Genomic DNA, 15,847 nt, shown 5'->3' on the forward strand with positions numbered 1-15,847 from the left:
TTTTTTTTTTTTTTTTTTGAAACCTTAGAAAATAAATGCATCAACGAACATTCTCTAGTTTGTTGGAAAAAAAAAAAAAAAAAAAAGAATATTTAATGGTCTTTGGTTATAATCGTCTGTTGGAAGCTCCTTTATACATGAATTTATTATATGCGAGGACGTGTTACAATACAACTATCATCTTGGTTCTTGAATCAATTTGAAAAAACATGCAGTTTTGAACTAAGCATTTAGTTAAAGCATCTTTATTTAGGAGATAAGGTATCATATTGCGGTTCTTGTATTTCAGATTTCAGCAAGATCTTTAAGTATAGATTTGTTCACTTGGGAGGCGATGAAGTCAATACAAGTAAGTTGAACAATTGTATGACACTTTGGTTGTCATGAAAAGCCTGCAAAAATCTTATTTAATCAACTTCATGTAATATTTCATCTTTGAAGTATAATTAGATCATTTTCAACTGAGATAGAATTTTTTTTATTTTTGTTTTTATTTTTTATGAGAAACATCCGTTCATTTGTTGATATGTTAAATTACACAAAACATGGGAGAAACAACCCAAGCTGAGGGGAAGCTACAAAAAGGACTTCCAATTGGTAAAAAAAGAAGACAAACTGTCGTTATCAACATAAGATGAATTTTTACATGAGAGAGTCAAAAGGTTCATTATCCATACTGTATCATATGATTTTCATTTATCCTTAGAGATATAGTTGTTTCTTTTGGTCCATATAGACTAAAGAAACAGCTCTAATAAAGTTGGTTCACTGGAGCTTCTTATCTCTTTTGAACAGATGACCGGATAAGGTAATGGCATGTGCATACCTTATAAATCTCGTTGTATGCCAGTGTACCGCATAATATGCAAAATCGTACTCCCGAAGAATTCGGCAAAGTGGCTAGTGTGAATAAGTGGCTTTGTGATGTGAAATCATTTGGGCAACAATCCGTAGAGATGGAAAGCAATGGTGTTCTATTATGAGTCAAAACACAACACTCTGCCTTTGGCTAACTCCCTGTCTTTGTCTTTTAAGCAAAACTCCCGATAACCTTTCCAACTTTCTTAGCTACGCTGAAAGGGATTGTTGGAGAGCGTCGTAGCAGGACCAAAGTAAAATTGAACAAGAATAAATATAGTTCCTGTGGGTTAAGAGCTCCCTTTCACGTGTATAGTTTTCTTACAACGTATCAATTGACAATGTTATCAGATTGACATTAGAATGCTGTATGTATCAATATCATGTTAAACTTTTAGTCCACGTGATTAGGGTAACTGCTAGATGAGGTATTATGAAGAAATTTCCGAATTGACACTGTTATCAGATTGATATTAGAATGCTGTATTATCAATATCATGTTAAACTTTTAGTCCACGTGATTGGGGTATCTGCTAGATGAGGTATTATGAAGAAATTTCCTTCCCGAAGAACAGAAAATATCTGAAGAAAGTTATTCTTCACATAAAGTTTTCTATGTCAGTATTCCTTCAAGTATCTTGAAAATGAATCTTTATATTACCTAGAAAAATGTATCAATCTGCTATCATTACTTTTCTGCATCAATCTTCATAAACATTGACCATCTAGATAATTACATGACCCTCTCAATTTTACTTTCAGCTTGCTGGACGGTGACTCCTCATATAAGAAATTGGTAAGAATCTAATACCTTACTGACTCCTGTTGTCTATTAAGAGTGAAATAAACTATAGTCGGGGCCCAATGTTCTTCTGCATTCTACTTTATTTAAACACACACATATTTTTCTTCTTTAATTTTTCCCGCTTGGGTTTTATAGAGAAGGATGAGAATTCTGTTACTTTATTCGTTCTCCAGGCAAGAAATAAATTCTATTCACAAGACTGGAGTTTATAAAAGAACGGAAATTTAGTCATTGCAAGAATCAATTTGTAGTTGAGAGCGTTTCTTACTAATATGATTCTTATGTGTAATTTGAATTGGGTAAAGAAAGGAGATTGGTAAGGTAAACGCTCTTTTCTCTGTCCTCTCTCCTTTCTTCCTCTCATCCTCTTCCAGTTTTTTTAGCCCCCACTTGAGTCCGTCTTTTTGTCCGTTCAGATCAGGTTATTAGTTTGACGTCCAATTTTTTGATATCTCTCATCGTGGAAGTCTTGAGTTGTATTCGTAATACATTTTTCTATATTTGGAGAGAAAACGAAGTAGTTTTCTTTATTCAAGATATGATATTTAAACAACGATTCCCTTTATTTCTCTCCTATCTCCGTTGGGTTGAGAATGTTTTGTTAGATCTCTTTCATATGTCCATTGCTTCTAAATTTCTCCAGAAAGCTATAGAACCCTGTAGTACTTTTCGTTTAGCCAAGTTCAGGTTTCAACAAGGATGGTTTTTTTTGAAGTGTTGTTTGGCCTTCCACATGGAGTAGGAAAAGATTCTGTATTCCAGTTAGTCCAAATAGGAAAGGATGGCTAGGTTTTTGGCAGATGATGAGAGAGATTTTATTGACATTTGAAAATGAAGTACTTTCTTCAAAGGTGCCTTCACAACAACAATTGTTTGGTGTAATTCTTGCAAAAAAGGTGAATTCTAGTTGAGATTATGGTGAGATAGTAAGGACTTTCAAAGGTTGTTTAAGGCAATGACAATTTTGCAGTCTTTCCGAGTTAGCTTCAATTTTTTCTTCAGTATTGGCCAACAAAGAAAAAGAAGTGGTAGAAGTTGATTTAGCAAGCTATTTGTGGTCTAAAGATTATATGCGCACAATTCTTGGAACAAAAGGAAATTAATTGGAGAAATGGCGTTGTTGAGGTTTACGGGTGATGATTTTGGATTCTTATTCAATGGAAAAAGGAACTTAACTGGGGGTTGTCATTTAAAGTCGGATAATTGGTCTAAAGAAAAACATTCTTTACCAGAGACTATGGTGGTTGGACTTCATTATCAAACTTTACCTTTGATCTATTGGAAGAGACACATCTTTGAAGCAATTGGAAAACTGCTAAGGGGTCTGGTTTTTATCTCCTCACAGACCCTTAATCTTTTTGATTGTTCAGGTGCCCACATTGAAATTAACTAAAGTAATAATAATAACAAAAACTTTGTAGTTTTCTACCTGCACATATTGAGATCAAGGGTAAGAAATTGGGCAATTTCTTTCTACGATTTGGTGATGTTTCATCCTTGGATCCACCAAACATTGTTCATGGTGTTCTTTCCTTTGAAAACTTTTCAAATCCCATTGATTTAACGAGAGTTAATCAGGCAATGGATGAAGAAATAATTTCTCAAACGACAACATTTATGGATGAATATATCTCTCATCATGATAAAAAAAAAAAAACAATATTAATGGGAATGATATAAATAAATAGTCATCTTCTTCGGTTTTATCAAAAGAAATTAATTTATCTGCCTTTGTTGATACATCCGAGGGTCTCGAGACTTTTAATGGTGCCTTTGTATTCTTGATAATGGTTCAAATTCAGTTCTGCCTCCTAATGATCCAGTTGTTAGTAGTAAGGAAAATGCGCATTTTCTGGTTCCTTTGTTCTCTAGCTCAACAAGATCTCAAAATCTTCAAAAAGTTGAGAATCATTTTATTGAAGTTTATTCTTTGTTTTATTCTCTAAAAATGGGGATTGGCTCTTCGCTTTCACCCATTTTTTTTAGGTATCCTAATTTTAGTTCAGATGCACTTAAGGAATCATGTTCAAGTCTTTTAACCCCTTCACTTAAGCAAATAGTCATTCAAGATGCAGCATTTATTGAACCCCCACAACTATAGCTTCTAAATTTTTGCACTCTTTCAGACGTTTCTTTGAGTGATTCAGAGATAACATTTAAAAAAGGATTTTTTTTCATCCATCAAAAGACCTCCTCACTTGTAGGTCTCGTTCACATCTTGTTTGGATGACTCTGATGTGGCATCAATAGTCCGCATGAGCAGTGTGAAATTAGACTTGCAGTTTATAAAGAATGTTTTTGATATCAATATTGAAAATTCATTCTCCAACACTAACGGTTTAATTTTCAAGATGAAGGGGCTGCACATTTTCTCCTCAAACAGTATTCTGGTGGATTCCCTTGTTTATTGCTTATTAAAACTTCTGTTATGAAATCAATACACTTTTATGGATAAACTTTCAGCTTGGTTTCAACAACTTGATCGAGAGCTGGAATTGATTTGTCATGAAATGGTTCTTTGTAAAGGTCTTCAAAAGAAGATAATTTTTTTAATACAAACAAGAGTTCAATGATGCATACTCCGCCAAGTACTAAGTAAAAGCTATTCCTAGTAGATTTGGAAGCAAACTTGCATCTCTCTACAGTTTTCTCAAATTTCTCAAAATTGCAGCTAAAGTCAATAATAGAGTTATTTTTTATAGGAGTGTGTTTCGTTAGGTCTATGAAAAGTTCTTGTTCATGGTTGTTGTCTATATAGTTGTCTTTGCTTTTTCTAAAAAAAGAAAATTCACTCCTTTGGGGAGTTTATATCCTTTGAACTTTTAATCCTTTTTATTGTATCAATGAAAAGTTGTTTCTTGTTCAAAAAGTAGTGGTAAGTTGAACATAGTTGAAATACTAATGAAAATAATGATGTTTGTGGAAATTCTTTTGATAGGTCTAATACGATGCATAAAAATATAGGGTTTATGATTTCATTTAGGTGGTAGTCATGTGGGATCGGTCGATGTGTAATTTAGCTTGGATATCTATAGTTATCAATGTTATGGAAAAGCCTGGATGTTGCATTCGTTGAGCATTATGTTGTCGAGGGTTCTTCCATAGAAGGGTAGGACCGTTGGGCAATATTATAAGTTATAACGTTTCTTCTATCTTATATGTATAAAGTCATGTCATTTTTGTGCTCAAATAATAACATTTGACTATCTTATAACTGCTCTTATAATATTGTTGAGATTTGGGGAATTAAATCTCAGTTTTGCATTTTTTACGTTTCTTATTGTTAAACCTAAGATTTCAAATTTTTTTGTTCTTTTAAAGTTTTCTTCAAGTTTAGTGAGTTTCTACTTTTAATGTTAATTAAAGGGTGAACTTCCAATATGTATCGCAGTTTTGGTACCGTTCATTTTTAGTTTTTTGGATTTCATTCTCATTTTCTATTTTCTTCTCTTTGCTTAACAAACAATTGACATTTGATTATTGCTTCCGCAACATATATTTTTTAATGGATTTCATTTTTCTCAACAAATATTAATGTGATGCTGCTTGTAATCTTCGTTTTGGCTCTGGAGCTAGGAATCATGGTACACGTCAGTATGGAAAGAGAGAGTTTAGGCAGTTCTTCAGGTTATGAAGAGAGAATCTGATGCGACAGAGGGAGCTTCTATTTGTCTAGTGGCTACCTCCTGTCTATATTATTTTCTATAATGGTTGATTTTTCTGAATTTGATGATCATTTATATTCTAAATCATTCGGTATTCTATCTGTATGCCTAAGTTGTTGTCTGGAAACAATCCGTATCCTCCCAAATGCAGTATTGAGATAAACACGTTCGACCTTTTTACTGAACAGGTTAAGAAAACAGGGTATGAAAGAATCTGATGCTTACAAGTACTTTGTCCTGCAAGCACAAAAAATAGCTTTGTCACATGGATATGAACTTGTAAATTGGTACGTGTGCTTCTGTTTTAGTTTAACCATCAAAGGCAGCTTTCTGATCTTATCAGACAATGGATAAATTTCAGGGAAGAGACTTTTAATGATTTTGGCAGCGAATTGAGTCGAAAGACTGTTGTGCATAACTGGTATGTCATACGTACTCCCAGCTATAAATTTCCACATAGTGAACTCTAGTTTTTTCGCACTTACGCAGATGTTTATATATATATAATAATTATGTAGATTGTTCAGGATTCATTTCTAGAAGAAATTCTTTTTTTTTTCCTTCTCTTTTTTTTTTTTCTTTTCTTTTGTCTGTTTTTTTTCTTTTGCAATGAAGACTACATATTCAATTTTAGCTATTTATATATTAAGTGCCATGTCATGCAACTGAGTAAATGTCTTCAACTATTTTAAGCTTCTCCACGTGCCATGTAAGTGAGTAAATGTCTTCAATGGAGCCCCATCTTGTGGCCTTATTTTTCATCAATAAATAAATAAGCTTCTCAATGCATGAAAACAAAAACATTATCTGGTTCTGCTTAGATTTCAATCTAAATATCTGAATATAAAATCAGTTCTTCTAAATTGAAAATTGTCATCGAATGTGAAACAAATCTGGTTTACCCGTAATATAAGGGATGGAAAGATTTACACCGAATTATAGTATAGTGTTGCCGAAAACCATAGTGATTTTCTACTTTTCCCTTTCAAGATTCTTTCCCCATGAACCAAGCCGAGTTGGATTCTTCTCAATACATGCAATACAAATTAAGCTATATGAATAAATAAGTTAGAAAAGTATAATTTTAAAAGGTTATTAGTTTGATCTCGAAATAAGGCATCCCATATTCATACCTTCCCTGATTGCTATTCATTTTAAGGCTAGGAACTGGTGTAGCCCCCATGGTTGTTGCAGCTGGGTTAAGATGCATTGTTAGCAACCAAGATAGTTGGTACTTGGACCACATAGACACAAGTTGGGAGCAGTTCTATACAAATGAGCCGCTTAAAAATATCACAGATCCTCAGCATCAAAAACTAGTCATTGGTGGGGAGGTATGCATGTGGGGTGAAAATATCGATGGGTCAAATATTGAGCAAACTATATGGCCTCGTGCTGCAGCCGCTGCAGGTACGTCACTGTTCTTTTGTTAATATTTTTCCATTATGAAATCAATTTTTTAAAATCTACATTATCCAATTTAGAAAAGCTAATGGCTTATGATAGTTCCCATTTCCCAGACCCCATACAAAACTATTATAATGGTGCAAATTCATTCGATCAATAGAGGCTCAGGCAATGCAATGTTTTTGTTTATATAAAAACAGATGAAGTTTCACATTCCCACATTCCCAAATGCCAAATTAAATAGCTGAAGAAAATCACCTACTAGCTCTGCTCTGTTGCTCCCTCTTCTCTGATTTATCTCATTATTTGCTCTACTTTAATTAACTGGTATCAACTTCCTTTGGTGATCATGTACTGAAAGAGCGCCTTTGGACACCATATGACAATCTGGCTAAAGACCCCAATCAAGTTTTTGCAAGGTTGACACATTTCAGGTGTTTGCTGAATCAAAGAGGGATTAATGCCGCTCCGGTATCAGGACTCGGCAGATCTGCTCCTTGGGGTCCAGGTTCTTGTTATGTGCAATGATTATCCAGATCAATCTCCCTTTCATACTCTACTTCTCATTTGATCAAGATACTTCTAGCCATGAATTCAGGAATAGCTTAATGGTTGTTGGCGTAGGAGATTGTGATGTGCATTTAGTATGGAAAGTAGTCTTGTAGGCTCTTGAATCTCATCTCTGTTTCATTCTTTTGAATAAATTTGCTGAACAGTTTCCCGAATATTGTATTTATGTTCATGATTTGGTAGGACTTGTCCTACTTGAATGTATCTTGACCATTGTAATCTCTCTTTGTTTGAAAACTTTTTATCCAATATTACATTAATAACTTTTGATGGATAATAAAAAAATATAGTTAAATACTAAATAATTAATAGAAAAAGTTCAGGGTATAAATAGCAACAATATCATCACATAAATAATTAAATAATTAATTAAGAAGATTTAGGGCATAAATCCGAGCAATATCCTATCATCATCACATTACAAATAAAATAATAATATAAAAACTAAATAATTAATTAAAAAGGTCTAGGCATAAATCCCAACAATATTATCGAGTCACATAACATAAATAAGGGCATTCTATAACAAGAACCTGTCATCATACATAAAATGTTTTCTGATATAACCACACTTCATATCATCATCATGGGTGATTATATCAAATCCTAAACCCTAAACCCTATTCACCACACATCTTATCATCATCATAATATTATATCAAATCACATCATCATAACATTCTATAAATATACGGGCACATGTCATCATACATAAAAAAAAAAATCTTCTGACCGAGCCGATAGTAAGGTCACTTGGTACTGGGCACATGTCATCATACATAAAAAGAAAGTCTTCTAACCGAACCGATAGTAAGGCCACTTGGATGGCCTTGAGCGACGTTCTATTTAAACTCAAATACACTTAATTTCGCTTGGATGGCCTTGAGCTACGCTCTATTTTGACCCATTAAAATTGAACTAATCTATAAATTTTAAATTAACCTATTTAATATTTTCTTAAATTCATGAATTCCATGAATCTAAAATTTTGACTTACGTGGCATTTCTAGCATTTATTGTCATCCGTGCACAAGTGCTTTACTTTTACTTGGAAAAATATAAAGGTAGCACGTGACTTGAGTATATAAAGAAATAATTAGTAAGTCACCTCACTGTTGGGGTTAGTAATGCAATCACACACATCATGATTGAGACCTATCCTTTAACACCGTATCATGATCTTGGATTCTTTCGAGTTTCGAGCAAGATTGGATGTGTGGTATTTTCTCTCAAATGGCTCACACATGCGCACGTGGACCCACCAAGCAGGCTCGTATGTGTATCCCTTGGGCCTTTCTTGGTTAGGCACGTGTTACATGTCACCATACGCTACAAAAAAGGAAAAGACTGCATGATAGCATGACGAACAAAAATGTTGAAGGTATGCGTCCGTACTCCATAACATAACTGAGAAGTATCCGAATGCACATGACATACATACATGCATGAAGTCCTTATGATTTACATTAATAACATAGCATTAACATCGTTCCCTTTCTCCTTTCATCCATGATATATTACATATATGCATTATGTATACATGACAATCATCCGATAACTTTACATGGCAACACACACCATGATATACAATTCATAACATAGTGTGATGGATATCATGTATCAATACATAGCATAGCATCATATAGTAACAGAGCACATAAACACAGCATAAAATAATATGGTGCATGCAGGGAGCCACAAGGCATGCACCATCATGCATCATTCAATTATCTAACTCCAATAGTAAAGTCATTTGTTTGGTCTTGACCGAAGTTACTAATTACTGCTCTTAAACCATATTTCAACAGTTTAATTTCACCTATGTCAATTCATATCATATACTTAGGACATTTTCACTGACATCAATTTCCCTTAATAAAATAAAAAATGGGATAATAAGAGTCGAAAACTTAGGAAACCGTATAAATTTTGTATACTGGGCCATCTAAAGTTGATAAGCCACCAAACCGAGTTGAGCTGAAATTGAGCCATCGAACCGAGCTGATTGTATTGCCAAGACGGAATGAGGCAGTTTGTCACTTGAGTCAAGGTGCGGGTGTACAGACCGGGTCGAGGCGCAACTGGGCCGACACGTTTTGGAGTCTATACTATCATCTTTTCTTTTTTTTTTTTTAATCATTTCTTGTGTAGAGAACTTGTAAAATGAACATATATGTATGTGTACGAAGTGAAGAGTCATATAACTGATACAAAGAATAAACATTACCCCTGGAGCAAAAAAGAAAGATGAGAGGAAGGGGATGATTTTCATGGCCAAGTCCTCACTAGCAAGATGAGAGGAAGGGGGTGATTTTCATGGCCAAGTCCTCACTAGCAACGACCCATCACGGCTTCCACGGCAGTGGTGGTGGTGGCGCCTTGGGACCAAGCGGCGGGATCCCAGAAAAGATGGTGTTCTTGTCAATGCCAAAGCCAGCAGAGGTAGTAAGGGAAGCAAGAGCAGCAACAAGGCCAGCATTACCAGCCAGAGTTGGCTCAGTGTAGTTGGGATTAGTACGCACGTCGTGAAACTTGTCGAATCGATCAGGACCGCCAACCATGGCACCAACGATGGTGTGGGGGTTGGGACCAGGGTTGTCGCGCCACTTGAACCCGCCCTTGCAGGAGTAGTACTTGTTGTCGCTGGGAATGGATGCACCACGGTGATGCACTCGTGTAGGGAACTTGGTGCCATAGCCCACAATGTAGCTCATGTTCATGGGGTTCTTCCCAAGAATGTAATCCATCTGGGAAGTGGCGAAGGTGCGAAGAAGGGTTGAAGGAATGTAGTTGGGGCCGCAATTGAAGCCTGGGACGCCGGTGGAGTTCAAGTAATCAGCGAACAGAGAAGCCAAAAATGCAGCATTCGCCACATATTGTAGATTCTGTCCCTGTTGCTGTCCTTTGTTCATAATCATCATTCCTCCTGAAAATTTTAATTATAGGAAGGTAAATCAAATAATGCTCTCTCCATTGGTAAAAACTAGTAAGGTCTTTTAGAGAAGTTCAAACCAAAGTCACGAGGAGAGCTTATGTTCAAAGTAGATAATATCGTACCATTGTGGAGAGTTGTGTTCATCTAACATGTTATCAGAGTCATGCCTTAAACTTAGTCATGCCAATAGATGGGTAAATTCTCATATGTCGAACAAAAGACTCCAAAAGAAAAAGGAGTCGAGCCTCGATTAAGGGGAGGCGTACTTTGTTCGAAGAGAGGTGTTGGATGATGAAAGTCACACGTAGGCTAATTTAGGGAATGATCATGAATTTATAATAAAAAAAATACTCTCTATTGGTATGTAAATCCTCAAATGTCAAACAAAGGACTCCAAAAGAAAAATGAGCCGAGCCTCGATTGAGGGAAGGCATACTTTGTTCAAGTTTATAATCATAGAATATTCTCTCCATTGGTATGAGGCCTTTTGGGAAGCAAAGCCATGAGAGCTTCAATATTATATCTTTGTGGAGAGTCAGTGTTCAACATGTAAATTTTTTCATCCATATCCCTATCTCCTATTTCAATTTGTTAGAATCGCACAACAATGGATATACTCGATCAAAATGAACATCAAGAATAGGAGACAACAACGCGCACACTCAATCAAAATGAACATCAAGAATAGGAGACAACAACGCCCACACTCGATCAAAATGAACCTCGAGAATAGGAGACAGCTCGCATCAAAATCAACATCAAGAACAGGAGAGAGAGAAAAATACCTCGAGTCCAATTGTAGACGCGAAATTGTTTGAGATAAGAACACATATTTAGGGCAGTCAATGTCTGGTACGTACTCAGCATCTCCTCGTACGGAAACCCTGGATTCAGCATCATCCTCACTCTCGTCAGCAACACCATCGCCGCCGGCAGCTTGTTGTTCCAGCTCGGCACGCTCGTCTCCGCCGTCACGTTGAATGCCTTTGCGTTCCTCGGGATTCCCTGCAGCGTCGCCAGATTAATGTACGACGTGTTCCCCGTCGCGTAGAACAGCCACGCCCCCGCCCACATGTACTCATCGTAGTAGCCGGTGGAGTTGTAAGCAGCAGCTAGGAAAGCGTTGTCGCGGCTGTAGCGTGCGCGGCGGCCGGAATCACGAGCGAAGGCGAACAGCGTCTCTGCGCCTTTGATTAGCTTGGCGGAGTAGGCGGCGTCGTCGCGGAAGACAATAGAGGCGGCGGAGAGGGCGGCGGACATCTCGCCGGCGAGATCTGGGCCTTGGAATGTGGTTTGGGTGGGTCGGTTGTAGCCCATTTGCTCCGGCTTCTGCCAGCAGGTGGTGTCGTCCGGGACTTGGGACCCATTTTGCGATCCCCCAACCTTTAACATTTTATTTTATTCTTTTTTTTAAAAAAAAAAAGAAAATAAAATTGAAATAAATAAATAAATAAATAAGGGAAAACCTGGGAGTAAATTTGAGTGATTTTGGTGGAGGAAGAGTTGAAGGTGAGGAGCAGATAATCGGTACCCCATTTGATGAGGTCTCTGACGTGGTCGTATTCGTTGATGGCCTTGTACTTGTGACTGTACTCCACCAGGCTCCAGCTCAGCATGGTCATGGAATAAGCCATTGGAAAATTGGACTTGCTGTTTTCCCCGGAGTCATAGTACCCTCCAACTAGGCCTCCCTTTGCCAGCGTGTCATTCCCGTCGTTCAGCCCTGAGCTCCCTCTCCATGTTATGTTGTTGCTCTTTCCCAATTTCCCAGCTGCATCCAATCAAACCCTATTTCTATTTAATTTCTAATTTCAATAATTAATTTTATAATAAATGATTTTAATCAAATCACAAAATTAACGTTAAATCAATATTTTAATATTTTTTTTATTTTTAAAAAATTAAAATGGGCATATTTGGATATAAATTTTCCCCACTTTTTAATTCCTAATAAATACCCTCATAAAATCTACGTGGACGTTCGTGCATTGCATTTGCAAGCTCATTCGTCACGCGTCTTCATTCAATTTAATTATAATAAGAAAAACTCCAAAATTATTCAATTCCTTAACATATTTACTCTCAACTATAATATATAATTAATTAATTAATTAATTAATTAATATTTTTAAAATAAATAACAAATAAAAATATGAAAATTTGAATATCAAACTCCACCTACCACCTACCGAGTCATGTTAATTTGAACATATTATCATATTTAATATTTTATTATAAGACAAATATCTAGATATTTGCTTTCTCATATCCTTGTAATTTATTTGATTATAAATAAGATATCTCTGGCCATGATGGCTTAAGCAAACATTCTCAACAATAATAATTAATCAATTCCATGATAAAAATTAAATTTTAGAATTCAATACATTATAAATAGAGAAAAAATTAATTTAAAAAAAAAAGAAATTAAAAGTCTTATTTTAACCGAAATCAAATTATGATGTGAGCTAGTGCGTTTAAGCATAGTTTAATTTAGATTATCAATAATTTTCATACATAATATTTATTTAATATATATCTTTTTTTTAATTCAAATGTTATAAATTAAAAAACAAACCTAAGTAAGAAATTAAATTGATGAATTTTGAAAATTGTCTAGTTAGGTTACTTTAAAAAAAATAAATTTAATTATGAGATTTCAAGATTTGTATACTTGTTACCTTTTTTCTAATAGATAAGTGATGTATAAACATAAAATTAAGAATAATAAATTTTTACCCACATAATTATTTTTATTTGAGAATTAAAAAAAATATATGTTCGCATATGCTTTAAATCAATTATAAAATGGAATAAAATTGCTAAAGTTTTTTTTATTATTATTTAAAAAAGAAAAGAAAAAAGTGAGAATTGTTGAGAGGAGACTTACATTTCTGAGCATTGAAGAACAAGAGAGCCTTATGAAGAGCGTCAGAGTATCGATCGGGCGGAAGAGGACGAGCGTGATGCTTCGGCCGAGTCTTGGCCACAATAATTGGCAATCCGATCACACAAAACGCAATCAAAATCGAAAACAAGCTCCATTTCAAAGCCTTCCTCGATACAATTACGCAACCTAGGTCAACGTATTTTTTCTTCTTCCCCTCGGCCGGACCAAGAAGCCAACTCTTCTGCGTCTCGTCCAATTCATTCAGGTTGAACGATTGCGATTGCAGAGCCGCCCGATCTCGATCCCAATCCTCGCCTCTGCCGTCGTTGTTGTGGTCGTTGTCGATCACTTCCAGTGGCCCTCCCCAGTGGTTTCCGCCCTGCATTTGGTTTTCAAGTAATTTAATATCTATGTGTCATCGGAGAGAGTTGCAAACACGGCGGAGAGGTTGAGAGGAAGGGGAGAAGATGGAGTGAGATTTGTCAAAGTCAACGTGTGGAAAATGGATTCGTTTGTATTTATAATGGCCGTTTGAAACTGTCAGGGAAAGGATTGAAAAGTCCAAATTGCCCTTATCTTTATTTATAATAATTTTATAAACTAAGATCCATTAATTAATTGAATTTATTCAAAATAAAATAAATTAAGATATAGAAATATTATCAAAATTTTATATAAATAAATATTTTTAGTTATTTAATTATTTCTAACAATTTTATTGGTTAGTTTATTTTTATTAAGTTAAATTATTAAAATAATTTTAATCAATTAAATTTTGATTTAATTTTCATTCATTTATAAATAATTTTCAATTAATAATTATTCTCTCAATAAAAATATATATTATAAATAAGAATAAAAAAAACTGTTTACTATTAGAAAAAATATTTCTATTAATTTTCCTTTATTTTTTATATTTATAGAATGTAAATTATTAATTAAATAATTGAGTATTGTGAATTATAAATCTTTTTTATTTTTAGAATAGTGTATACACATAAGGAGTTAAATAAAATAATTAATTTTAAATTATCCAATAATATTTTTTTGTGCAGACTTCTATAAATTTAAGAGGTTAATTGTTTAAAAATTATATGTATAATTAAAAATTTTCGTTATTAAATTTATAAATTCAAAATTTAGATATTGAAGAATACGATACTCAGAAAACCGGTACAGTGGAACCGGCCGTAGCGGATTTTTCGCGGATACCAATTTTATTCTTTTTCACATTATATAAAAGCTGTATCATGTGTTCCGGATTTCCACGTCATATTTTAAAATTATTTTATTTATTTATTTATTGTTATTATTATGTTAAGTTCTGTTATAATAATAATAAAAAAGATAATATAATGTCATGCCGTCTGGCCAATAAACTAAATATTATTCTAATTGTTTTCAATTAAATTAGGCAAATTATTAATAAAATAAAATAAAAGAAAGAAGGAAAGTCAAAACTACATTGTAAATAATAATAATAATAAATGAGATTTATACAATTTATATTTTAAATTTTATTTATTTATTGTTATTAGAAATTAAGAAATTAAACATATAAATTATACGATTAGAAATTAATGAGATTTATATGTATGAGAGTCCGAATATATTTTACTCATAATAAAATTAGAAAATCGACATTTTAGAAACTTTGATGAGTTTGAAATTCTTTGCTGACTTTATATATTTTTTTTTAATTTCCAACCTGTATACAGTTATACATGCAATTTAATTTAAAAAAAAAAAAAAAAAAAAAAAAAAAAACTAAGAAATTTTAAAATTATAAAATAAAATAAAAACAATTATATAATATTTAATTCCATGTTCTGACGTGACCCAACAATTTTCCAATTGTTTAAAAAAACCCAAATATTATAATTTATAAAAAAATGTATTTTTCGAGATGAAGACAAAAGAGAGAGAACAAATATAAGATAAAATAAAATCGAGTTTTTTTTTTATAGAATTTATTTTGAATTTTGTATCTATTTGATTTTTTATGAGTTAATATTTAAATTTTTAATTTTGTGGCGGATAAATATAACAAATTTTTTTATTTTTTATTTTATATGGAATAAAATCTTCCAACTATTTGATTTTTTTTTAAAATTCACTTTGAATAATGGTTAAATATAAAATTTATTTAAATTTATATGTATTAAACTTAGAATTATATATTTTAAATTTAAATGAGTAACTTTTAAACATTTAAATTAAATAAAATTAATTTATCTATTAAATATTATTTATGGTCAATAAATGATAGTATTAAATATTGATTTGTAGACAACCATGGTAACGATGATGTGTACAAGCCAAACATAAAGTTTAGGATAGTCGTGAACACAACATCCCAACACGACATCACGAACACTTTACCTATTTGGACCGTTCTATTAAGTTTTTATTGTAAATGAACTTATTGTTGGAACGACTGTGAACTAAATTGGATAAAATTGTTTGTTGTATGTATATTGTGTGGGTTTTGTTTACACGTATTAAATTGTTTGGTCAGGATAGTTCTACGATTTTTAGTATGACTATATCACGATTTAAATGTAATATGAGCATGATTGAAATACCATGGATATATATGTACGTCTCGTAAGGAATTGAAGTCATGTTATTTATAAAAGTATGTGCATCATCTCATTGAACCATGATTTTATATTTCTTTGGTATGTAATGTACGAACGCATACAATCACGATAGTA

The 15,847-nt window shown here is 33.4% G+C and overlaps 2 protein-coding genes across 4 annotated transcripts in view; one reads left to right on the forward strand and one right to left on the reverse strand.

The window, feature by feature from the left end:
- Nucleotides 1-7,527, forward strand: part of LOC111492411 (beta-hexosaminidase 3-like) — a 13,957-nt gene extending 6,430 nt beyond the window's left edge. The window contains exons 10-15 of the mRNA XM_023141749.1: nucleotides 290-349; nucleotides 1,621-1,654; nucleotides 5,517-5,615; nucleotides 5,690-5,749; nucleotides 6,488-6,738; nucleotides 7,097-7,527. Of these exons, the coding sequence (XP_022997517.1) occupies nucleotides 290-349; nucleotides 1,621-1,654; nucleotides 5,517-5,615; nucleotides 5,690-5,749; nucleotides 6,488-6,738; nucleotides 7,097-7,263 (671 nt within the window). The 3' untranslated portion in view covers nucleotides 7,264-7,527. The remainder of the gene's footprint in view (nucleotides 1-289; nucleotides 350-1,620; nucleotides 1,655-5,516; nucleotides 5,616-5,689; nucleotides 5,750-6,487; nucleotides 6,739-7,096) is intronic.
- Nucleotides 7,528-9,210: 1,683 nt separating this feature from the next.
- Nucleotides 9,211-13,606, reverse strand: LOC111492020 (endoglucanase 7). Of its 3 annotated transcripts, XM_023141171.1 has the most exons (6): nucleotides 13,131-13,606; nucleotides 11,707-12,011; nucleotides 11,026-11,623; nucleotides 9,707-10,231; nucleotides 9,633-9,652; nucleotides 9,211-9,586 (listed from the first exon to the last, which is right to left on the reverse strand). In XM_023141171.1, exons 1-6 carry the CDS (start codon nucleotides 13,513-13,515, stop codon nucleotides 9,251-9,253), a joined length of 2,169 nt encoding a protein of 722 aa, XP_022996939.1. In that variant the 5' UTR covers nucleotides 13,516-13,606; the 3' UTR covers nucleotides 9,211-9,250. The 3 variants fall into 3 exon arrangements, with proteins under 3 accessions (XP_022996939.1, XP_022996940.1, XP_022996941.1); XM_023141172.1 differs by having other exon boundaries at nucleotides 9,493-9,652; XM_023141173.1 differs by having other exon boundaries at nucleotides 9,493-10,231.
- Between the last annotated feature and the right edge of the window lie 2,241 nt (nucleotides 13,607-15,847).

The sequence above is a fragment of the Cucurbita maxima genome, unplaced genomic scaffold (genome assembly GCF_002738345.1).
Source record: "Cucurbita maxima cultivar Rimu unplaced genomic scaffold, Cmax_1.0 Cma_Scf00017, whole genome shotgun sequence".
Lineage (NCBI taxonomy): Eukaryota > Viridiplantae > Streptophyta > Magnoliopsida > Cucurbitales > Cucurbitaceae > Cucurbita > Cucurbita maxima.